The sequence below is a fragment of the Gadus macrocephalus genome, chromosome 13 (genome assembly GCF_031168955.1).
Source record: "Gadus macrocephalus chromosome 13, ASM3116895v1".
NCBI lineage: Eukaryota > Metazoa > Chordata > Actinopteri > Gadiformes > Gadidae > Gadus > Gadus macrocephalus.
Genome location: NC_082394.1, coordinates 160,001 through 185,000, shown reverse-complemented (window position 1 = coordinate 185,000; position 25,000 = coordinate 160,001). Strand labels below are relative to the sequence as shown.

Sequence of the window (25,000 nt, the reverse complement as noted above, 5' to 3'; positions counted from 1 at the left end):
CCCGGGTCATGGTTCTGTCTCCAGCCTCGTTGTAACGCCTGGGTCATGGGTCATGGTTCTGTCTCCAGCCTCGTTGTAACGCCCGGGTCATGGTTCTGTCTCCAGCCTCGTTGTAACGCCTGGGTCATGGGTCATGGTTCTGTCTCCAGCCTCGTTGTAACGCCCGGGTCATGGTTCTGTCTCCAGCCTTCATGTTGTGCACACGTTAAAGGGTGCTGTATATTTCCTGTTTCTAGATGAAATACCAAAAGTTGAGCCGGGCCTCCAGAAGTCTTCCTCTCCTGGCCCGCTGCAGCCCGACCCCGCAGTGAGGAGACGGGAGGCCAGCCCCCCCGCCTCCCCTGCTGAGACCCCCAAGCCTCCCTCAGCGGCCCCTCCAGCAGGCCCCCTGCCTATCGCAGCAGAGGCCAGCGCTGGGGAACGCCCCTCCACCGTGGAGCCCTCCTCCACCGTGGAGCCCTCCTCCACCGTGGAGCCCTCCTCCACCGTGGAGCCCTCCTCCACCGTGGAGCCCTCCTCCACCGTGGAGCCCTCCTCCACCGTGGAGCCCTCCTCCACCGTGGAGCCCTCCTCCACCGTGGAGCCCTCCGCCACCGCCACGGAGCCCACAGTCCCCCTGGCACCCCCTCCAACACAGAGCCCCAAGGAGCCCCAGGCCTTGCTTGCAGCCCCTCCTCAGACCCCCAGCACAGAGCAGCCTCTTCCAGAGACCCCCTGCGCTCTGGCCACTCCACCGGTCCAAGCTCCCGAGGCCCTCAATGGCCTCGAAGACCCCCCAGCCGAGCCGCACTCCCCAGCGCAAGAGCCTTCCCCTCTGGCCTCAGCTGTACTCCAGCCCCAGGCTTCGTCACCGGCCTCTAAAGAGGTTTCCCAGGAGCCGCTGGCCACAGAGAAGAGCCCGGTGGGGGCCACTGCTTGCCCTGGGGCCCATGTGGCCCTTAAGACTCCTGTCGCCGTGGTTCCGGTCACCCTGTCCTGCTCCTCTGCCCCCTTGACGTCCATGCCTGCGCCCCCTCCTGGCCTGCCCCCGCTGGTGCAGGCCCCGGCGGAGGCTGGGGAGCCCAGCAAGCCTGTGGACACTAAAGCTCTTCCTCTGAAAGCGGGCCTGGAGTCCCCTACTGGGCTGGCTGATGGCACGGCAGGGGCCCAGAAGGCAGGGGCCCAGAAGGCAGGGGCCCAGAAGGCAGGGGCCCAGAAGGCAGGGTCCCACCCGCAAGCACTCGCCAGGAAGAGTCCCACTACAGGTGAGCAGTGGAACTACACTGTGTGCATGTATACATAGATGGATGGATGGATGGATGGATGGATCTTGAGTTTTATTGATTCACTCAGTGTGGGTTGAATATGAAATACGGAACGCCACAGTTTTGGGAATTGTAAACAGGCAGTCGCTTATTGCAAGTCTAACGTAAAGTAAGTGGAACTAAAAACAAAAAGGAGTTCTGATATGAGTGTTGACATTTTGTGGGTTGACATTGGTAAATTTTTATTAATCGATAAAAAATAAAAATAAAAAGATTACGTTATCTCATTGTTTTCGCTCTCATTTTAACAGCCCATATATATATATATATATATATTACTACTTTCTCCCCTCATCAAAGGCAGTTTCCTCACTATAACAACTGGTACTCAATAGGCTGGAGAGCGACTCATCTGTCTAAACTGCCTTTAAGGTACGTTGGCAGTATGCATGTACTAGAAGGGCTGTTTAACAAAGCTTCTTTCGTGGAAATTGTTTCTCCTATTTATTAAAGCCATACGGTAGAGCCAGCTGTGCAGGCCAGGTCACATGGAAAACATTATATTTTGCCCCATGTGATCATCACAGTTTTGTTCTTAGATTTTCTCTGTGCTTTGAGTCTGTTCCCCTGTGTGTATCCAAAGTAACGTTGATGACATTGACTTTAATGTAGTCTACTCCATGTTTCAACCACATTTGCTATTGTTTCCGCCATTGCAAATTCAAATGCAAATTAGTAAACGTGTGTGTGTGTGTGTGTGTGTGTGTGTGTGTGTGTGTGTGTGTGTGTGTGTGTGTGTGTGTGTGTGTGTGTGTGTGTGTGTGTGTGTGTGTGTGTGTGTGTGTGTGTGTGTGTGTTGCAGTCGGCCAGACTTCTTCTGCCACACCAAAGAGCTGGAGGAAACCAAACGAGGTCCCTGGAGGAGAGGGCCCCCAGAAGGAGAGCAAGGTGAGGAGGCCGCCCCCACCTGCTCCTCAATGTCACGGTGGCTCTGTACTCACTGCAGGTCAAATTACCTCATGGCCATGTTAGACACCCAGAACTGCACCCTGAGCTCCAGTGGAGCCAGCTGAACACATGTTAGACACCCAGAACTGCACCCTGAGCTCCAGTGGAGCCAGCTGAACACAGGTTAGACACCCAGAACTGCACCCTGAGCTCCAGTGGAGCCAGCTGAACACATGTTAGACACCCAGAACTGCACCCTGAGCTCCAGTGGAGCCAGCTGAACACAGGTTAGACACCCAGAACTGCACCCTGAGCTCCAGTGGAGCCAGCTGAACACATGTTAGACACCCAGAACTGCACCCTGAGCTCCAGTGGAGCCAGCTGAACACATGTTAGACACCCAGAACTGCACCCTGAGCTCCAGTGGAGCCAGCTGAACACATGTTAGACACCCAGAACTGCACCCTGAGCTCCAGTGGAGCCAGCTGAACACATGTTAGACACCCAGAACTGCACCCTGAGCTCCAGTGGAGCCAGCTGAACACATGTTAGACACCCAGAACTGCACCCTGAGCTCCAGTGGAGCCAGCTGAACACAGGTTAGACACCCAGAACTGCACCCTGAGCTCCAGTGGAGCCAGCTGAACACATGTTAGACACCCAGAACTGCACCCTGAGCTCCAGTGTGGAGCCAGCTGAACACATGTTAGACACCCAGAACTGCACCCTGAGCTCCAGTGGAGCCAGCTGAACACAGGTTAGACACCCAGAACTGCACCCTGAGCTCCAGTGGAGCCAGCTGAACACATGTTAGACACCCAGAACTGCACCCTGAGCTCCAGTGGAGCCAGCTGAACACATGTTAGACACCCAGAACTGCACCCTGAGCTCCAGTGGAGCCAGCTGAACACATGTTAGACACCCAGAACTGCACCCTGAGCTCCAGTGGAGCCAGCTGAACACATGTTAGACACCCAGAACTGCACCCTGAGCTCCAGTGGAGCCAGCTGAACACATGTTAGACACCCAGAACTGCACCCTGAGCTCCAGTGGAGCCAGCTGAACACAGGTTAGACACCCAGAACTGCACCCTGAGCTCCAGTGGAGCCAGCTGAACACATGTTAGACACCCAGAACTGCACCCTGAGCTCCAGTGGAGCCAGCTGAACACATGTTAGACACCCAGAACTGCACCCTGAGCTCCAGTGGAGCCAGCTGAACACATGTTAGACACCCAGAACTGCACCCTGAGCTCCAGTCAGTGTGGAGCCAGCTGAACACATGTTAGACACCCAGAACTGCACCCTGAGCTCCAGTGTGGAGCGAGAGGCGTCTAGGCTGGTCCTCTGATAACATCCCGGTGCACGTCCCCATGGTAGAAAGGGTCTCAAGGCCCCGGTGAGGACCAGAGGCCCTCATGTTGCCCCGCCGTGTGTCCCCCCCAGTGAGGACCCGAGGCCCTCATGTTGCCCCGCCGTGTGTCCCCCCCAGTGAGGACCAGAGGCCCTCATGTTGCCCCGCCGTGTGTCCCCCCCCAGTGAGGACCAGAGGCCCTCATGTTGCCCCGCCGTGTGTCCCCCCCAGTGAGGACCCGAGGCCCTCATGTTGCCCCGCCGTGTGTCCCCCCCAGGAGGAGCAGAGCCCCCTGCGGTGCTGCCCCCACACCCCCCCGCGCCCGGCCGCCCTGCTGCCCACGCCCAACATCCCCCCCACCATCCCGGCCCGGTTCCTGGTCAGGGGGGCCCCCGCCCAGCCCGCCGCCCCGGAGGAGAACGGAGAGGCGGAGCCCATGAGGAACGGGGCGGGGCCTATGAGGAACGGGGCGGGGCCTATGAGGAACGGGGCGGGGCACGCCTCGGAGACGGAGAGCAGCGACAGCGGCGGCGGCCCGGGGGACAAGGAGAGCTCCGGAGCCCCGGACACGGAAGGTGAGGGGGGGCGCTGCAGGCCGGGGGGGGTCCGCCCTGGGGGGGCCCTGGTGTCGTCCCAGGGGTCCGTCCTGGGGGGCCCTGGTGTCGTCCCAGGGGTCCGCCCTGGGGGGGCCCTGGTGTCGTCCCAGGGGTCCGTCCTGGGGGGCCCTGGTGTCGTCCCAGGGGTCTGCCCTGGGGGGGCCCTGGTGTCGTCCCAGGGGTCCGTCCTGGGGGGCCCTGGTGTCGTCCCAGGGGTCCGTCCTGGGGGGCCCTGGTGTCGTCCCAGGGGTCCGTCCTGGTGTCGTCCCAGGGGTCCGTCCTGGGGGGGCCCTGGTGTCGTCCCAGGGGTCCGTCCTGGGGGGCCCTGGTGTCGTCCCAGGGGTCCGTCCTGGGGGGCCCTGGTGTCGTCCCAGGGGTCCGTCCTGGGGGGCCCTGGTGTCGTCCCAGCGGTCCGTCCTGGGGGGCCCTGGTGTCGTCCCTGGGGTCCGTCCTGGGGGGCCCTGGTGTGGTCCCAGGGGTCCGTCCTGGGGGGCCCTGGTGTCGTCCCAGGGGTCCGTCCTGGGGGGGCCCTGGTGTCGTCCCTGGGGTCCGTGGTTTGGCTCTGGTTTATGGAGAAGGGTTAGTACTGAAGTGTTTTACTGTGGTGCTGTCTGTGGGTCCATACTAATCACTAAACTGTAAATGTTCCCCCTCATTCCTTCCCACTCCTGGTGTCTGTCGTCCCCCCAGACCTGGCGGAGTCCCCCGGGAAGAGGCAGTACAACAGGGACTACCTGCTCCGCTTCCAGTTCATGCCGGCCTGTGTTCAGAAGCCCGAGGGGCTCCCATCAATCAGTGACGTGGTGCTAGACAAGGTGAGCTAGCCCCTCCCCCTAACGCTAACCCACCAATCAGTGACGTGGTGCTAGACAAGGTGAGCTAGCCCCTCCCCCTAACGCTAACCCACCAATCAGTGACACGGTGCTAGACAAGGTGAGCTAGCCCCTCCCCCTAACGCTAACCCACTAATCAGTGACGCGGTGCTAGACATGGTGAGCTAGCCCCTCCCCCTAACCCTAACCCACCAATGAGTGACGAGGTGCTGGACAAGGTGAGCTAGCCCCTCCCCCTAACCCTAACCCACCAATGAGTGACGAGGTGCTGGACAAGGTGAGCTAGCCCCTCCCCTAACGCTAACCCACCAATCAGTGACGTGGTGCTAGACAAGGTGAGCTAGCCCCTCCCCCTAACGCTAACCCACCAATCAGTGATGTGGTGCTAGACAAGGTGAGCTAGCCCCTCCCCCTAACGCTAACCCACCAATCAGTGACGTGGTGCTAGACAAGGTGAGCTAGCCCCTCCCCCTAACCCTAACCCACCAATGAGTGACGAGGTGCTGGACAAGGTGAGCTAGCCCCTCCCCCTAACCCTAATGCACCAATGAGTGACGAGGTGCTGGACAAGGTGAGCTAGCCCCTCCCCCTAACCCACCAATGAGTGACGAGGTGCTGGACAAGGTGAGCTAGCCCCTCCCCCTAACGCTAACCCACCAATCAATGACGTGGTGCTAGACAAGGTGAGCTAGCCCCTCCCCCTAACCGTAACGCACCAATGAGTGACGAGGTGCTGGACAAGGTGAGCTAGCCCCTCCCCCTAACCCACCAATGAGTGACGAGGTGCTGGACAAGGTGAGCTAGCCCCTCCCCCTAACGCTAACCCACCAATCAGTGACGTGGTGCTAGACAAGGTGAGCTAGCCCCTCCCCCTAACCCTAACCCACCAATCAGTGACGAGGTGCTGGACAAGGTGAGCTAGCCCCTCCCCCTAACCCTAACCCACCAATGAGTGACGAGGTGCTAGACAAGGTGAGCTAGCCCCTCCCCCTAACGCTAACCCCCCAATGAGTGACGAGGTGCTGGACAAGGTGAGCTAGCCCCTCCCCCTAACCCTAACCCACCAATGAGTGACGAGGTGCTAGACAAGGTGAGCTAGCCCCTCCCCCTAACGCTAACCCCCCAATGAGTGACGAGGTGCTGGACAAGGTGAGCTAGCCCCTCCCCCTAACCCTAACGCACCAATGAGTGACGAGGTGCTGGACAAGGTGAGCTAGCCCCTCCCCCTAACCCACCAATGAGTGACGAGGTGCTTGACAAGGTGAGCTAGCCCCTCCCCCTAACCCTAACCCACCAATGAGTGACGAGGTGCTGGAGCTTAGTGCGATGGATCACCTGACAGCCGTCTCCATGCAGACTGTTCTTGCAGAGCGATATGAAACGGGTTTATATTAGGGTTAGGGTTAACCCTAACTAATGTTAATATATACCCGTTAGGGTGAGGGTTAACCCTAACTAATAATATATACCCGTTAGGGTGAGGGTTAACCCTAACTAATATTAATATATACCCGTTAGGGTGAGGGTTAACCCTAACTAATGTTAATATATACCCGTTAGGGTGAGGGTTAACCCTAACTAATATTAATATATACCCGTTAGGGTGAGGGTTAACCCTAATTAATATTAATATATACCCGTTAGGGTGAGGGTTAACCCTAACTAATGTTAATATGTACCCCTAACGGGTATATATTGATATGTATATGAGATACTTAGTTGTATACTCAAGAGCTGAATGCTCTAGTGAAACACACAACAAAGTGATATATTCAAACCAATCCCGATGTCTTAGAGGTGAGGGAGTGAGGGCTATGGCTGCAGGAAGGTTCACACAGATTCTTCTACGCATGCTTCTGTTCTGGGCGAGTATCTACGCATGTGTCTATTGGCAGGCTCTAGTGGGCTCTGTCCAGAGGCTCTAGTGGGCTCTGTCCAGAGGCTCTAGTGGGCTCTGTCCAGAGGCTCTAGTGGGCTCTGTCCAGAGGCTCTAGTGGGCTCTGTCCAGAGGCTCTAGTGGGCTCTGTCCAGAGGCTCTAGTGGGCTCTGTCCAGAGGCTCTAGTGGGCTCTGTCCAGAGGCTCTAGTGGGCTCTGTCCAGAGGCTCTAGTGGGCTCTGTCCAGAGGCTCTAGTGGGCTCTGTCCAGAGGCTCTAGTGGGCTCTGTCCAGAGGCTCTAGTGGGCTCTGTCCAGAGGCTCTAGTGGGCTCTGTCCAGAGGCTCTAGTGCAGGGGTGTCAAACTCATTTTAGCTCAGGGGCCACATGGAGGATAATCTATTCCCAAGTGGGCCGGACCGGTAAAAATATGGCATAATTATGTAAAATTAAACATGCTGTGAGCACACCAAACACAGGTTTCCCATTTACTTCCGTGAATAAAAAGGACGATGACCATTTTTCTTGGAAAATTCTACACTCTTTGTCCACTTTTCGTCTTTTTGACAGCGACATTTTGGGGCAATGAGAGTGCCAAACCGCATAATGTTGAAAGTATAAGGCAGAACGACAAGGTAGCTCCGGGCTAGCTGCACTACCTGTTTATACCTGTTTATCCCTGCTCAGCCCCGGTATAAAGTTTGCTTGCTTAACATAATTGCTATTGCGACTTCTAGTGGACACATTAAGAACAGCAGTTTCCTTCATTGAAAAATAGCAGGTCATTTTACGTTACATTCCAAAGCGACTTCCAGTTACACACAATTGTCCAGTAGTTCAATGTACAACAAATTAATCAGTGGCAGTCAATGCAATCCATGTAATGCTAGGAAGGATTTTTATAAAATAAATTATAATTTTTTTTTTTTTTTACAATACTGTACTTCACAAAATCATCTCGCGGGCCGGATTAAACCCGTTCGCGGGCCGTACGTTTGACACCCCTGCTCTAGTGGGCTCTGTCTAGAGGCTCTAGTGGGCTCTGTCCAGAGGCTCTAGTGGGCTCTGTCCAGAGGCTCTAGTGGGCTCTGTCCAGAGGCTCTGGTGGGCTCTGTCCAGAGGCTCTAGTGGGCTCTGTCCAGAAGCAAACCTCTCTAAGAGGAATCGCACACCTCTAACAGGAACCGCACACCTCTAACAGGAACCGCACACCTCTAACAGGAACCGCACCTCTAACAGGAACCACATTTCCTTTAGTTTTGCTTTTGAAGAAAGTCTGGAAGAAGTCTGAAGTAGTGAGGGGGAATGTCTCCTTACCGTCTGGCTCTACAGTCAATATCTGACCCCCTTTCGGACATGAATATGTGAAATGAGTTTGTTTTTTAAGAATCAATACACATGGGGCTGGTGTACGTACCTACAGCCAATACTGAGTGGGTTCCTGGGTTTCGCCTCTCACCCTTGTCGTTGTGTTTGTGTGTATGCGCTATTCCCCGCTAGGTCTGGGGCGACTTCTGTACGTATGGACGCAGCATCTATTGCCCTGAAACACTGTTTTGATTAAAATAGCGTTGATGCTATGTCATGTTGGGCAGGGTTGTTGGTGTACACGGCACGACCACCTCCCCCAAACAAACCGAGGGAGAGAGGGGGAGGGGGCTGGGCAGCTCAAAGACACAAGAGCTGGAGTTATCTCTCTCTGTTTCTCTACCTTCTCTCTGTCTCTCTTTCTGTGTGTGTGTGTTTATGTCCCTCTGTGTCTACCCCCCCCCACCCCACATCTGGTTCCGACTTGGCGTTCCCAGGCCCCTCGTATCCGAGTAGCACCGTTGAAATGGGAAAAAAGGGCCTCAGTGTAACACTTAGGGCCTCAGTGTAACACTAAGGGCCTCAGTGTAACACAAAGGGCCTCAGTGTAACACAAAGGGCCTCAGTGTAACACAAAGGGCCTCAGTGTAACACAAAGGGCCTCAGTGTAACACAAAGGGCCTCAGTGTAACACAAAGGGCCTCTGTGTAACACAAAGGGCCTCTGTGTAACACAAAGGGCCTCTGTGTAACACAAAGGGCCTCAGTGTAACACTTAATAATAATAATAATATCTTTATTTTATAGTGCGCTTTTCAGATACCCAAAGTCGCAAATTACAAAGTCATAGAGGGGGGGGGTATTACAGACAGGGGGACAGTACAAGCAGGACACATTTATATTTACAGGCAAAGAAGGGGGGGGGGTATTACAGACAGTGTAACACTAAGGCCCTCAGTGTAACACTTAGGCCCTCAGTGTAACACTAAGGGCCTCAGTGTAACACTAAGGCCCTCAGTGTAACACAAAGGGCCTCAGTGTAACACAGAGGGCCTCAGTGTAACACAGAGGGCCTCAGTGTAAGGGCCTCAGTGTAACACTAAAGGTACGGCCACACCAAACGCGTTACCTGCGTACCACGCGTATAAAATCGGCAATTTTTCCATAGGGAAGCATTGGTTTACGCGCGTATGAGGTGCGTGCACGCGTATCATGCGTACCAAGCAACATTTTACTCGCTGTAGGGGCGTATGAGGCGCGTACACATACGCGCGTATATATACGCTCATACGTGCCGCAATAGCCAATCAGCGTTGAGCTTGACCCGACGTCACTGGCAGAGAGTAGTGAGCTTGGACAGAAGCATACGGCCGACATCTTTCTTTATTCTGTGTGGAAATAGTAACATAGTTACGCCATTAAATGCTTTTATGGAAACATTTTTAGCGAGAAATGTGCACTTTACTTTCATAATGTTCGCTCGGTGAATGTGAAGGATGTTTGGTTTGATAGTTATGACGAAGAGGGAACGCTCCGTTCACTTGCATGGACAGAGTCTCTGGTTACTAAGCAACCTCAACGTCTTGGCGGACTATATCTCTGCTGATCAACACTACGAATGCTGGAAACACACCAGACACACCATGTGAAGTTATTTAACCCGATTATTGTTATTTATATCCGAGATTATTTAATCTAACCCGATCTAAACTCTATCACCCAAACACGGCGGCGTTTGGGTTTCCTACCTCGGACTCCAGAGCAGCCATGTCCATGGCAGCCACGGCCGGCAACTTTCTTTATTCTGGGTGGAAATAGTAACATAGTTACGCCATTAAATGCGTTTATGGAAACATTTCTAGCGAGAAATGTGCATTTTACTCTCATAATGTTCGCTCGGTGAATGTGAAGGATGTTTGGTTTGATAGTTATGACGAAGAGTGAACGCTCCGTTCACTTGCATGGACAGAGTCTCTGATTGCTAAGCAACCTCAACGTCTTGGCGGACTATTTCTCTGCTGATCAACACTACGAATGGTACGCGAGGTACGCGCTTGGTGTGTTCGCACCTTAAGGGCCTCAGTGTAAAACTAAGGGCATTAATGTAGTGTGTATGGACTGTGTGTTGTGGACCCTGTGTTATGGACCCTGTGTTGTGGACCCTGGGTTGTGGACCCTGGGTTGTGGACCCTGTGTTGTGGCCCCTGGGTTGTGGCCCCTGTGTTGTGGTCCCTGGGTTATGGACCCTGGGTTGTGGACCCTGGGTTGTGGACCCTGTGTTGTGGCCCCTGGGTTATGGACCGTGTGTTATGGACCCTGTGTTGTGGCCCCTGGGTTGTGGACCCTGTGTTGTGGCCCCTGGGTTGTGGACCCTGTGTTGTGGCCCCTGGGTTATGGACCGTGTGTTGTGGACCCTGTGTTGTGGACCCTGTGTTGTGGCCCCTGGGTTGTGGCCCCTGGGTTGTGGCCCCTGGGTTGTGGACCCTGTGTTGTGGCCCCTGGGTTATGGACTGTGTGTTGTGGACCCTGTGTTGTGGACCCTGTGTTGTGGCCCCTGGGTTGTGGACCCTGTGTTGTGGCCCCTGGGTTGTGGACCCTGTGTTGTGGCCCCTGGGTTGTGGACCCTGTGTTGTGGCCCCTGGGTTGTGGACCCTGTGTTGTGGCCCCTGGGTTATGGACCGTGTGTTGTGGACCCTGTGTTGTGGCCCCTGGGTTGTGGACCCTGTGTTGTGGCCCCTGGGTTGTGGACCCTGTGTTGTGGACCCTGGGTTATGGACTGTGTGTTGTGGCCCCTGGGTTATGGACTGTGTGTTGTGGACCCTGGGTTGTGGACCCTGTGTTGTGGCCCCTGGGTTGTGGACCCTGTGTTGTGGACCCTGGGTTATTTGGCCCTGTGTTGTGGCCCCTGGGTTGTGGACCCTGTGTTGTGGCCCCTGGGTTATGGACCGTGTGTTGTGGACCCTGTGTTGTGGCCCCTGTGTTGTGGACCCTGTGTTGTGGCCCCTGGGTTGTGGACCCTGTGTTGTGGACCCTGGGTTATGGACCCTGGGTTATGGACCGTGTGTTGTGGACCCTGTGTTGTGGACCCTGTGTTGTGGACCCTGTGTTGTGGACCCTGGGTTATGGACTGTGTGTTGTGGCCCCTGGGTTATGGACTTTGTGTGTCCTCCAGATCAACCAGACCAAGCTGCCATCCCAGCAGCAGCAGCAGCAGCAGCGCGTGTCAGAGCCGCGCGTCGTCTCCAGGGGACCCGACTTCACGCCTGCGTTCGCCGACTTTGGCAGACAGATGACCGGGGCTCGCGGTCCCCCTGTGAGTTACGCACACCCACACAGACACAGGCTGACACATGTGCATCAATCTATGACACACATACATCTGTATTTAAACACACATGTGTGTATGTGTTTTTTTAATGAACACATTCGCTCACGTGCATTAAAAAAGACACGTGCATCAAACATATGACATACATACATGTTTATTAAAACACACACACACACGTGCATCAAACACGCACACAAACACACACACACTCGTTAAATACTCACTCACCAGCACTAAACACTTATCAACACATCAAACATACATGCAGATGCAAATATCAACAAATATGGACCAACAGCCTCATCTCCATGCTGACACAGAGACACACAAATGTATAAAGCTCCCTTATGACTGCAAATGGTGAATCCCCTCTCTCCTTCACGTACCATTGATCAATGGAATCCTTCAGAACAATTGACGGCACAACGCCTTGACCAACCTTACCCTCAGAGGGGGGAAAATATGATCACTGTTGGCCTGGCAGATGCTTCTAAACCATTGTGGGGGTGTTTGTGTGTCAGCTGGCTCTATCTGTGTGAGCTGTGGTTCTAGACCAGCCTTAAGAAGACAGCAGTATTGTCCTGTTTCACAGCTATGCTACGCCTCTTTTCAACCATTTTGTTTTCCTAGTCATATTTTGCAGCTCAGTTCAAGATGATCTTATAACTTGATGTGTTTTAAAGTGTTGTGCATTTCGATGGTACCAGCTAACAGAGAAGGGCTGAATGGATAGGTTAACCACGTCCTCAGGCAAGAGCAAATGTAGTTGGGTCACGATGCCACAATGATAAAACTCTTCGCAAGATAACTGAAAGGTAATATACGTGTGATGACGAGGAGGGTGGGTTGGGAGAACATTTACAATATATGAGTAACAGGGCGGATAGTTGAGTACGAATGGTGGGAAGACTACTGCAGCAGTCCCACAGATCCTACTGAGTTCAGCCTCTTTCTAAATGAAGGAGCTGAACATAGCTCCTTACCCAATTTGTGCTGGTTAGTTGTGTGAAACATTTGCCTGTATCAATACATTTGCAGGCCAAATAATAGATTGCTTATTTTAACTAATAGAAAATGTAACTGGTTTAACTATAAGTATAGTTGTTGACAATCATCTTGCAGTTAATATTACCAATACAATCCCTTTGATAAAAATCATATTAGGAATATGCAAATTTTCTGGTCATATATGTTTCAGACAAATTACCTCATTGACTTGCATACCATGTTTAAAAACCAAAAGATTTTGGCAAAACCCAAGAAAAGGTTTAACTTCTCCTCATGCTTCAGTCATTAGTTTCAGTAGGGTCTTCCATTAGAAGAGCAAAAGGTTAATCATTTGATTTAACTTTCTTCAGATTAAGTTAAATTCAATTAAGCCCTTTATCAAATACTACAAAGTTATTTAGCTTTAACAAGGCAATGCTTCTCACAATTGCTCTGCTCAAAATGCAAAAATTGAATAATAAAATCGTAATAAAATATGAGTGAAAATATAACAAATCCCCCCCACCCACTAGATGGTCAACATGGGGGCTCGCCGCCCCCCTCCCAGAAAGATCATCATGAACGTGTCGGACGACATCCAGCTGAAGAAGTCTGAGAACGCCTGGAAGCCCGGCCTGAAGAGAGAGGCTGTGGGAGAGGAGACGGAGGTGAACCAGACACAGGTGGGCGCACTACAACAGACTGCAGTACACACTGCAGTACACACTGCACTGCACACTGCACCACACACTGCAGTACACACTGCACTACACACTGCACCACACACTGCAGTACACACTGCACAACAACACACTGCACTACACACTGCACCACACACTGCACCACACACTGCAGTACACACTGCACTACACACTGCACCACACACTGCACCACACACTGCACCACACACTGCACTACACACTACACAACAACACACTGCACTACACACTGCAGTACACACTGCAGTACACACTGCACTGCACACTGCAGTACACACTGCACTACACACTGCACCACACACTGCAGTACACACTGCACCACACACTGCACTACACACTGCACAACAACACACTGCACTACACACTGCAGTACACACTGAACTACACACTGCAGTACACACTGCAGTACACACTGCACCACACACTGCACTACACACTGCACAACAACACACTGCACTACACACTGCAGTACACACTGCAGTACACACTGAACTACACACTGCACTACACACTGCACTACACACTGCACAACAACACACTGCACTACACACTGCACTACACACTGCACCACACACTGCAGTACACACTGCAGTACACACTGCAGTACACACTGCACCACACACTGCACCACACACTGCACAACAACACACTGCACTACACACTGCACTACACACTGCAGTACACACTGCAGTGCAACAGGCCATACACCTGCATTCAGTATATACTGCCCGTTTCTGAGTAGCTTGCTAAAGGTTCTAAGAATATTTACCGGTTCATCAATTTGGTAACAGTCCCTTGGTAAACCTGTTTTAAATTTCAAAATTTGGACGCCCTGCCCCCTTCTGACACTAAATTATTATTGGCCAGACAGCTGTCAATTAACAGTCCAATGAGGCGGGGCAGACCGGCTCGGACCAGACCTCCGGAGGTAGTGAGGCCAATAAAAAGCTAAAAACATGTTATTCTCCTGAAGAATGGGAAACAATGAGGTTTCTGTCTGATTTGCGGTACGAGCCGTCAGTCGTAAACGATGTAACTCTGAGCGCCTCTTCACCAGAGCGAACAAAGAAGAGGAGGAGCTGAGATCAGCAGTCTGTTTACCAAAGCCATGGAGAACAGCCTTCCACCTATACAATAGAACTCATACCCTCAGATGGGTTAGCCCTAACCCTAACCCTGGTGTTTTCATCACACAAAACCATACCAGTACTCAAGTATTAAAGTATCATAGCAAGACGATAACTTAACCAAGTGCATACACCTTCAGTAACTACATTTAGACAAGAGAATAGTTTCTCATCTACAGCTCCTTGAGGAACAGGTAGAATGAGCATCGAATCGAACACCGGCACGATTCACAAGCCAATCGGAAGCTCGTTCAACCCGGTGAACAAACCTTGACCCGGAACGGACCTCGACCCGGTCTCATTGTCATCCCTCCCCCCCCCACCAGGAGCTGTTCCGGAAGGTGCGCAGCATCCTGAACAAGCTAACCCCCCAGATGTTCAACCAGCTGATGAAGCAGGTGACGGACCTGACCATCGACACCGAGGAGCGTCTGAAGGGTGTCATCGACCTGGTGTTCGAGAAGGCCATCGACGAGCCCAGCTTCTCCGTCGCCTACGGCAACATGTGCCGCTGCCTGGCAACGGTACGGCGCTGTGATGTCCCCCTGTGGGGTCTCTGAGGGGTGGACCGAGGGACTGGTCTCTGGTTAGACGGCTGTGGGATGGGGGGGGGGGGTAGAAAGTGATTAGTCCTTTTCCACTGTAGTGTCTAAATGGAGATGTCTTTTTATGCTGGTTGTTTTTTTTTCCCATATATTTCTGTATCACTTTTTACGTTTTAAATGCTAAACTGTGTGTGTGTGTGTGTGTGTGCAGCTTAAGGTGCAGATGACAGACAAGCCCAACACCACGGTGAACTTCCGCAAGCTGCTGCTGAACCGCTGCCAGAAGGAGTTTGAGAAGGACCAGGTGGACGACGTGGTGTTTGAGAGGAAGCAGAGAGAGTTGGAGTCTGCTGCATCGGTACGCATCAAACACGCAGCTCTGGTGGATCATCAACCTGTAATGATGCATCGGTATAAAGCACGCATTCTATGGGGCGGGATAGCCTAGGGGTGGGGGTGTTTGACCTCAATGACCCCCGTCAGGGCCGGCCCCCCTCTGGGGGTAAGGGAGGAGTCTGAAGGGAATGAAGAGTCAAGGAGGGGCTGGCACGCTATTTCACAAACGATTATACTTCTCACGCTTCAACATTCAAATGAATGCAAAGCTATCATCCCACGCGGTTCGTGATGGGACCTTTAGTCATTGATCAACACAACATTATACTCTTTATAGTGATGGATTCTCAGTTCAGTTCTACCTGTTTCTGAGTGTCTGGTGAAGTACTTTGATTATTCACAAAAACAGTAAGTTGATGTATTTTATATCATTAGTATATTTTAAGGTTGCAGATGGGGCTGTTTGTGCTCTCATGGTAACGTTCTGCACGGTGGTTTGTTGATTTATTCTCTGTTTTCCTTCTCCCCCCTCCCCTCCTCCCCCCCTCCCCCCTCCCCTCTCCTGCTCCCCACTTCTCTCCCCCCTCCCCTCTCCTGCTCCCCACTTCTCTCCCCCCTCCCCTCTGCTCCCTCCTCCTCTCCTCCCCCCTCCTCCCTCCTCCCCTCTGCTCCCTCCTCCTCCCCCCTCCTCCCTCCTCCTCTCCTCCCCCCTCCTCCCTCCTGCGCTGCTCCACCCTCCTCCCTCTCCTCCTCCTCTCCTCCCCCCTCCTCCCTCCTCCCCTCCCCTGCCCCCCACTCCTCCTCCCTCCTAACCCTCACCCTACCCCCCCCCAGGCTTCGGAGCGGGAGCTGCTCCAGGCGGAGCTGGAGGAGGCTAAGGACAAGGCCCGGAGGCGCTCCATCGGGAACATCAAGTTCATCGGGGAGCTCTTCAAGCTGAAGATGCTGACGGAGGCCATCATGCACGACTGCGTGGTCAAGCTGCTGAAGAACCACGACCAGGAGTCACTGGAGTGCCTCTGCCGGCTGCTCACCACCATCGGCAAGGACCTGGACTTCGCCAAAGCCAAGGTGAGCCAGCTCTGCCCAGTCGGTCACGGACTGGTCTGTGAGCAGGCTTAGTTGGGTCAGGCAGCAGTTAAGACACCTGAAACGTTCCGATGGTAGCCCTGTTTCTTGTGTGCATATAAACATGCAGAGTTCCATGGGTCTGGTTGTTGAGCAGGCTTGGGTCAAGCCATGCCGCGTGGTGGAGCAGCTTTCTGCTGCTGTGATTACGAGGAGCAGCCAGTCTCAGCCTTGACACCAACCACATGGCTCCATTGTAGTGACCGTTGGGGACCGTGGATTCATATTATCTTTAACACAGATCTCGATTGTCAAGGCAAATATATTGGGCTTCAATGTAGAGCCGTTGTTCCTGCATTTGAGTTGTGGGATACTCATTATTCAGCTGATGTGGTACGTGGGCCTTCTGCATTACGTAAAGAGGCCACTTCACGCATTACGCTGCATTCAATGCCGGTTTTTCCTATTGCATTCAGATTATCCCCCAGTTTCCCCTCTTTCATTTTCATGAATTCACGGTCCTTTTAATGGTAATTATTTCAGAAACTTTTTATTTTTCGCAGGCCTTCAGATCTGGTCTGAATGTTGAGTTTACTCTGCCATTTGTAATAAGAAAACATTCGACTGAGTTAAATGTCTCTCTGGTCCCTCTCGTCACTCCAGCCACGCATGGATCAGTATTTCCGTCAGATGGAAAAGATTGTCAAGGAGCGGAAGACGTCGTCACGGATACGGTTCATGTTACAAGACATTATAGACCTGCGGTTGGTGAGTGTCGCCGTGTATGAATAAAGCTTCAGTGTATAATGGTCCTGACCTTACACCCCTAGATCTCGTCAGGCCTTTGCCTTTATCTCTGTGGTGACGGTGCCTCCCCCCGTCCCCTCCCCCCCGCAGCACGACTGGGTGTCCAGGAGAGCCGACCAGGGCCCCAAGACCATCGAGCAGATCCACAAGGAGGCCAAGATCGAGGAGCAGGAGGAGCAGAGGAAGGTGCAGCAGCAGCTGCTCAACAAGGACGCCGCCAAGCGACGGCCAGGTAGGCGCCAGCATGGAGGGCTCATCGCCTGCAGTAGATGGAGCCAAGATGGACGCCTGTTCATGCGTTCGTTTTAGTGCTCGAAACAGAGCTCCCATTAGACCTCAGAGCCCACACAGAGGTGGGGGATCGCATGCGCGAGTTGGAGCCGAGAGGGCTCCCTGTTCATTAGTTTCAGAGAAACATGCTCTGAATACGGAACATGAGGCCCTGGAGACCTCAGAGCCAGCATGGTGATGGCAGGAGCTAATACGGGAGGGCCCTAAAGACCTAACATCAGGACGTTCCATAAGCAGCTAAAGCCCATCTGAAGAACATGCGGTTTCCTGTCGAGAGAGTGTAGACTCTAAACTCTCCCCAGGCAATGCAGAAAAGGCAAAATCCAGGGTTAGGGATTATTTACTATCCATGTTAAAAAGAAGAAGGAATAATGCCTCAGACTGCAATTTTTTTTAATATTGACTATGCTTAAAGGAAGCAGGATTATTTTTTCACTTTTTGTTTTTACACATTTGAAGATTTTATTTAAAGTCACATTTGTCTTGTTATCTTTTTTTTATCTGTTGCACCCCTAAAATATATATATTAGTGCTGTCAAGCGATTCAAATATTTTATCGCGATTAATCGCATTAATGTCATAGTTAACTCGCGATTAATCGCACATTTTTTTCTATTCTAAATATCCCTTGATTTCGTGCTACTAGCCTTTTAGTGAGATCAGAGAGTGTTGAGAAGGACAGTAAGAAGAGAGACCCGCAGTGGTAGGCCTATCGTAAAACGGCAATAGCCCAGGCTTTTATTTGTTTCAATCACTGAACTTTCGAATAACACGCACGCACGCACGGTGGCGGAGTGGGAATCGGGAGTCGGGAGAATTCCCGGTGGGCCGTTAACGTTTGGGGGCTGTCGGGCTGATTACTGCGGGATAACAATATTGCGTTCATTAAAGTTCCTTGCAGCGCCGTCCGGCAGTCTGAGCTGTGCCCCCGCAACCTCTCACTCACTCAACAGACGCAACGTCCCAACCAAGTCGATTTTGTTTAGAGGGGAGTAACCCGAAGTGGTACAGCCTAGGTGGGCCATGAACTGCGAAATTACGCTGTTAAAATTGGTTTGCGTTAACGTCAGACCATGAAAGCAGTCAAAGCGAGGAGTTGGATAAGCGATGTGTGTGTGAAAAAGTATTCCAGTCAAAGATATATTCCACTAATACAGTTAAGTCATCTTTATATTTTAAGTCTGTCTGTTACAGACTTACTTGATCATTAGGACAACGACATCGGACATGGCAGCCTTTTATCTGATCGCAAGAGTCTCGTTGACGCCCTGGGGCCGGTTGCACCAACTGGGCGTAAGCCTGGTCGTAACTACGCCTGGTCGTAACTACGCCTGGTCGTAACTACGCCTGGTCGTAACTACGCCTGGTCGTAACTACGCCTGGTCGTAACTACGCCTGGTCGTAACTACGCCTGGTCGTAACTACGCCTGGTCGTAACTACGCCTGGTCGTAACTACGCCTGGTCGTAACTACGCCTGGTCGTAACTACGCCTGGTCGTAACTACGCCTGGTCGTAACTACGCCTGGTCGTAACTACGCCTGGTCGTAACTACGCCTGGTCGTAACTACGCCTGGTCGTAACTACGCCTGGTCGTAACTACGCCTGGTCGTAACTACGCCTGGTCGTAACTACGCCTGGTCGTAACTACGCCTGGTCGTAACTACGCCTGGTCGTAACTACGCCTGGTCGTAACTACGCCTGGTCGTAACTACGCCTGGTCGTAACTACGCCTGGTCGTAACTACGCCTGGTCGTAACTACGCCTGGTCGTAACTACGCCTGGTCGTAACTACGCCTGGTCGTAACTACGCCTGGTCGTAACTACGCCTGGTCGTAACTACGCCTGGTCGTAACTACGCCTGGTCGTAACTACGCCTGGTCGTAACTACGCCTGGTCGTAACTACGCCTGGTCGTAACTACGCCTGGTCGTAACTACGCCTGGTCGTAACTACGCCTGGTCGTAACTACGCCTGGTCGTAACTACGCCTGGTCGTAACTACGCCTGGTCGTAACTACGCCTGGTCGTAACTACGCCTGGTCGTAACTACGCCTGGTCGTAACTACGCCTGGTCGTAACTACGCCTGGTCGTAACTACGCCTGGTCGTAACTACGCCTGGTCGTAACTACGCCTGGTCGTAACTACGCCTGGTCGTAACTACGCCTGGTCGTAACTACGCCTGGTCGTAACTACGCCTGGTCGTAACTACGCCTGGTCGTAACTACGCCTGGTCGTAACTACGCCTGGTCGTAACTACGCCTGGTCGTAACTACGCCTGGTCGTAACTACGCCTGGTCGTAACTACGCCTGGTCGTAACTACGCCTGGTCGTAACTACGCCTGGTCGTAACTACGCCTGGTCGTAACTACGCCTGGTCGTAACTACGCCTGGTCGTAACTACGCCTGGTCGTAACTACGCCTGGTCGTAACTACGCCTGGTCGTAACTACGCCTGGTCGTAACTACGCCTGGTCGTAACTACGCCTGGTCGTAACTACGCCTGGACGTAACTACGCCTGGTCGTAACTACGCCTGGTCGTAACTACGCCTGGTCGTAACTACGCCTGGTCGTAACTACGCCTGGTCGTAACTACGCCTGGTCGTAACTACGCCTGGTCGTAACTACGCCTGGTCGTAACTACGCCTGGTCGTAACTACGCCTGGTCGTAACTACGCCTGGTCGTAACTACGCCTGGTCGTAACTACGCCTGGTCGTAACTACGCCGGGTCGTAACTACGCCTGGTCGTAACTACGCCTGGTCGTAACTACGCCTGGTCGTAACTACGCCTGGTCGTAACTACGCCTGGTCGTAACTACGCCTGGTCGTAACTTGGCGTTCTAAGTCCAACCTAACCGTTACGCCGGTTGCACCAACTGGGCTTAGCGTTCTTTTCATTAAGACCAGGCGTAAATCCTACGCCTGGTCAGGGGCAGGCGTAGAGTTGAAATTCCAGGCTGTTTCTATAGCAATTACATCCAATCCAATGCAACTGCTCAGTACGCTTCACTAAACTGCATTTCAAAGCACAGCCGGCGATATGATCAGTGTTCACAGATCGACTGCCTGTCGGGAAGATATCGCTGGCCGATTAGTCCGTTCTCAACTTATAATCAGTTGCGAATGTTGTTTTAACTATGTTTATATGTTTTATATAGGCCGACAAATTAAGCAAATCTCTCATACAGTCTCAAAACAACTCAATTTAGCTCCTTGTCATTTGATGATGTTCAATGCATTGCTTCTGTCAAAAAGAACCATTCCCGTCTAAATGCCTGCTCGTCGTAAACCAGACATTACAAATACATATTTTAATTATATTAATTTGCAGTGTTTTATTGTTAGGCATTAACACAATTGATGAATGACAATGAGTGAACGAATGAATTATTTATTTCGGTGTCCAACAGCATGTCAAGTAAAATAGTAAACAGCTGTTGTCACGAGGTATCCTAGCAACGCGGTGATATGCGCATTACATGGAACATTCACATGGCCGCGCATGGCTAAGACCGGGCGTAGTTGAGACCAGTCGTAAGTCCCGTTGGTGCAACCGGCGTTAGTTCCATTCTAACGCCAGGTCGTAACTAAGACCTACTTAGCAGTTACGACCAGGCTTAGTTACGCCCAGTTGGTGCAACCGGCCCCTGGTCTGAACGCCGCTGTTTACCCCCCCCCCCCCAGACCCCCGGGAGCAGAGAGACCAGAGGGAGCCGCGGACCCCCAGGGAGGAGACCTGGAACACGGTGCCCATGACCAAGAACAGCAGGACCATCGACCCCAACAAGCTCATGAAGATCTCCAAGGTCAGCTCCTGCACCTCCTCCCTCCCTCCCTCCCTCCCTCTCTCCTCACCGGGCTCCTCCCTCCCTCCCTCCCTCTCCTCACCGGCCTCCTCCCTCCCTCCCTCCCTCTCTCTCCTCACCGGCCTCCTCCCTCCCTCCCTCCCTCTCCTCACCGGCCTCCTCCCTCCCTCCCTCCCTCCCTCTCCTCACCGGCCTCCTCCCTCCCTCCCTCCCTCTCTCTCCTCACCGGCCTCCTCCCTCCCTCCCTCTCTCTCCTCACCGGCCTCCTCCCTCCCTCCCTCCCTCTCTCTCCTCACCGGCCTCCTCCCTCCCTCCCTCCCTCTCCTCACCGGCCTCCTCCCTCCCTCCCTCCTCCCTCCCTCTCTCTCCTCACCGGCCTCCTCCCTCCCTCTCTCTCCTCACCGGCCTCCTCCCTCCCTCCCTCTCTCCTCACGGGCTCCTCCCTCCCTCCCTCCCTCTCCTCACCGGCCTCCTCCCTCCCTCCCTCTCTCCTCACCGGCCTCCTCCCTCCCTCCCTCCCCTCTCTCCTCACCGGCCTCCTCCCTCCCTCCCTCTCCTCACCGGCCTCCTCCCTCCCTCCCTCTCTCCTCACGGGCCTCCTCCCTCCCTCCCTCTCTCCTCACCGGCCTCCTCCTCCCTCCCTCCCTCCCTCCTCACCGGCCTCCTCCTCCCTCCCTCCCTCCCTACCTCCTCACCGGCCTCCTCCCTCCCTCCCTACCTCCTCACCGGCCTCCTCCCTCCCTCCCTCCTCACCGGCCTCCTCCCTCCCTCCCTCTCCTCACCGGCCTCCTCCCTCCCTCCCTCTCTCTCCTCACCGGCCTCCTCCCTCCCTCCCTCTCTCCTCATGGGCTCCTCCCTCCCTCCCTACCTCCTCACCGGCCTCCTCCCTCCCTCCCTCTCCTCACCGGCCTCCTCCCTCCCTCCCTCTCCTCACCGGCCTCCTCCCTCCCTCCCTCTCTCTCCTCACCGGCCTCCTCCCTCCCTCCCTCCCTCTCTCCTCACTGGCTCCTCCCTCCCTCCCTCTCCTCACCGGCCTCCTCCCTCCCTCCCCTCTCTCCTCACCGGCCTCCTCCCTCCCTCCCTCTCCTCACCGGCCTCCTCCCTCCCTCCCTCTCCTCACCGGCCTCCTCCCTCCCTCCCTCTCTCCTCACGGGCTCCTCCCTCTCTCCTCACGGGCTCCTCCCTCCCTCCCTCTCCTCACCGGCCTCCTCCCTCCCTCCCCTCTCTCCTCACCGGCCTCCTCCCTCCCTCCCTCTCCTCACCGGCCTCCTCCCTCCCTCCCTCCCTCTCTCCTCACGGGCTCCTCCCTCCCTCCCTCTCTCCTCATGGGCTCCTCCCTCCCTCCCTCTCTCCTCACCGGCCTCCTCCCTCTCTCCTCACCGGCCTCCTCCCTCCCTCCCTCTCTCCTCACGGGCTCCTCCCTCCCTCCCTCTCCCCTCACGGGCTCCTCCCTCCCTCCCTCTCTCCTCATGGGCTCCTCCCTACCTCCTCACCGGCCTCCTCCCTCCCTCCCTCTCTCTCCTCACCGGGCTCCTCCCTCCCTCCCTACCTCCTCACCGGCCTCCTCCCTCCCTCCCTCTCTCCTCACCGGCCTCCTCCCTCCCTCCCTCTCTCCTCACCGGCCTCCTCCCTCCCTCCCTCTCTCTCCTCACCGGCCTCCTCCCTCCCTCCCTCTCCTCACCGGCCTCCTCCCTCCCTCCCTCTCTCTCCTCACCGGGCTCCTCCCTCCCTCCCTACCTCCTCACCGGCCTCCTCCCTCCCTCCCTCTCTCCTCACCGGCCTCCTCCCTCCCTCCCTCCCTCTCTCTCCTCACGGGCCTCCTCCCTCCCTCCCTCCCTCCCTCTCTCCTCACCGGCCTCCTCCCTCCCTCCCTCCCTCTCCTCACCGGCCTCCTCCCTCCCTCCCTCCCTCTCCTCACCGGGCTCCTCCCTCCCTCCCTACCTCCTCACCGGCCTCCTCCCTCCCTCCCTCTCTCTCCTCACGGGCCCCTCCCAGCCCCGGTCCTGGTCCGGTTCGTTCTCTGGAGGACGTCTGGGCTGGGATGAGGCCTCGGGTTCTCGCCCTCTGATTCAATGCCACCCCCAGTTTCGTGGTTGTAGTGTTCGTTTTGGAACCACTGTGGCTATAAATCCCATTTTGTCGTCTTTTGCAGAAGACACTTAAACGCTCCAAAAAACATGTTGTGAAAGAACAAGCCAAGGGTCCATCCAACGCACCATAAAGCCAGTTTGTGGCTGTGTTTGGCATTCATTCCCCAGACCACTGACTGCCGTTCCTAGAAAACCAGGAGAACAGAGTTGAAATCTCTAATTTCTCATACGATGACAATGATTTAACCTCAGTAGTTTGTTTGACCCATTGTGGCTAGATCCTTTTGGTATAATCTAGAATATCTACTGCTAATTATGCACATTAACTTTACTCTGAAGTTCCTTAATTGATTGTCAGGAGTTAATTTATTCTCATTGTCAGCACGTAAACATCTTCCATAGCGGACCGACTGTAGTTGAAGCCTGCCATTCACACATCATCTCTGCTGTGACCATCACACGGCTGCTTTGTGTTCCGAGATTAGTCTGCTCTCTCCCCCATCCTCTGGCGATCTCACCACAACCCCATCCTCCCGCTCCTCATCTGGTCTCTATTATGGGCTGTTCAGTGGGACACCCTGCTGGAGGCCTGGGGTACTGCCGGTGGTGATGTGCTATGTTCTGTTTCAGGTGTGAATGGCAGAGGACTGCTGTTACACCTACAGATGTGAGGTGGTCAACTCGACACACCTACAACAACACCGGCCAATAAAGAGCAATAAAGGCCAAAGTTAAACTTGGGGTTGATTACAATTTAAAGGTTGTATCAGCCGAAACAAAATGATCCCATTCATCTGATCTTTCCTTGCAATCCACTAGCCGCAGGCCGTCAAGAGAACGCGTCTCTGTAGGCAGCCTGCGCTGCGAGATCGTACAAAAAACAAATGGTACTAGTACCAACCACTCCAAACCAAAATAAATAGTATTCCAACCACCAACAAGGGGTGGGTCTTTTGGGGTTTTGCGCTGCGTTCATGATCGTTTTTACTGGATGCACGAAACACGGAAGGGAGGGGGGAGCTGGCTCTGTTTGTTTGGGATCTCACTTCAATACCAACAGAAGTGACGTCACCCCTACATCGCTGATACAACCTTTAAGAAGGCGGTCGGTTTCCACTGAGAATCCCTCCAGTCTAGATCCATGTCTTTACTCCCAGGATAGACCTCCACTAACGGGTCCTACGTTGTCTCCACAGCCTCAGATGGATGAAAAGATCCAGCTAGGACCTCGGGTCAGCTGGATAAAGGGGAGCAGTGGGGGCGCCAAGGCCGGCGACTCAGGTGAGACCACAGGTAGCTTGGCATAGACTCAGGTGACCCTAGCTTAGGATAGACTCAGGTGACCCATAGGTTAGCATCAATGAGACTTGAGTAAGTTCCCTTGTGCTCTAACCTGAGTCTAGCTTGGAGCACAGGGGAACTTACTCAAGTCTCATTGGTCTGATTGTTTGATTATTATAGATGGTTAGATTAGGTATAGATGGATCCGAATGTAAATGATGTGCGTAACTCCACGGCAGTAGACTCCACATTAGAGCCATTAAGCTAAAGCAATGAGATAGGATTCCCTTAACCCCACCATGGTACATGTGGCTGTGGCAGCAGAAGTACAGAACCGTAATGAGAACACTATGACTCATCTCCGTGGTGACAAGGGGTTAGGGTTAGGTCTCATGGTCTAGGGTTTGGTCTCATGGTCTAGGGTTAGGTCTCATGGTCTAGGGTTAGGTCTCATGGTCTAGG

At 53.7% G+C, this 25,000-nt stretch overlaps 1 protein-coding gene across 1 annotated transcript in view; it reads left to right on the top strand.

Moving 5' to 3' along the window:
• Window positions 1-25,000, top strand: part of LOC132470594 (eukaryotic translation initiation factor 4 gamma 3-like) — a 74,540-nt gene that overhangs the window by 33,612 nt on the left and 15,928 nt on the right. The window contains 13 exon segments of the mRNA XM_060069324.1: window positions 237-1,244; window positions 2,107-2,192; window positions 3,823-4,120; window positions 4,832-4,956; window positions 11,328-11,468; window positions 13,004-13,153; window positions 14,643-14,840; window positions 15,073-15,219; window positions 16,032-16,268; window positions 16,929-17,033; window positions 17,163-17,304; window positions 21,046-21,167; window positions 24,454-24,538. Coding sequence (XP_059925307.1) covers window positions 237-1,244; window positions 2,107-2,192; window positions 3,823-4,120; window positions 4,832-4,956; window positions 11,328-11,468; window positions 13,004-13,153; window positions 14,643-14,840; window positions 15,073-15,219; window positions 16,032-16,268; window positions 16,929-17,033; window positions 17,163-17,304; window positions 21,046-21,167; window positions 24,454-24,538 — 2,844 coding nt within the window.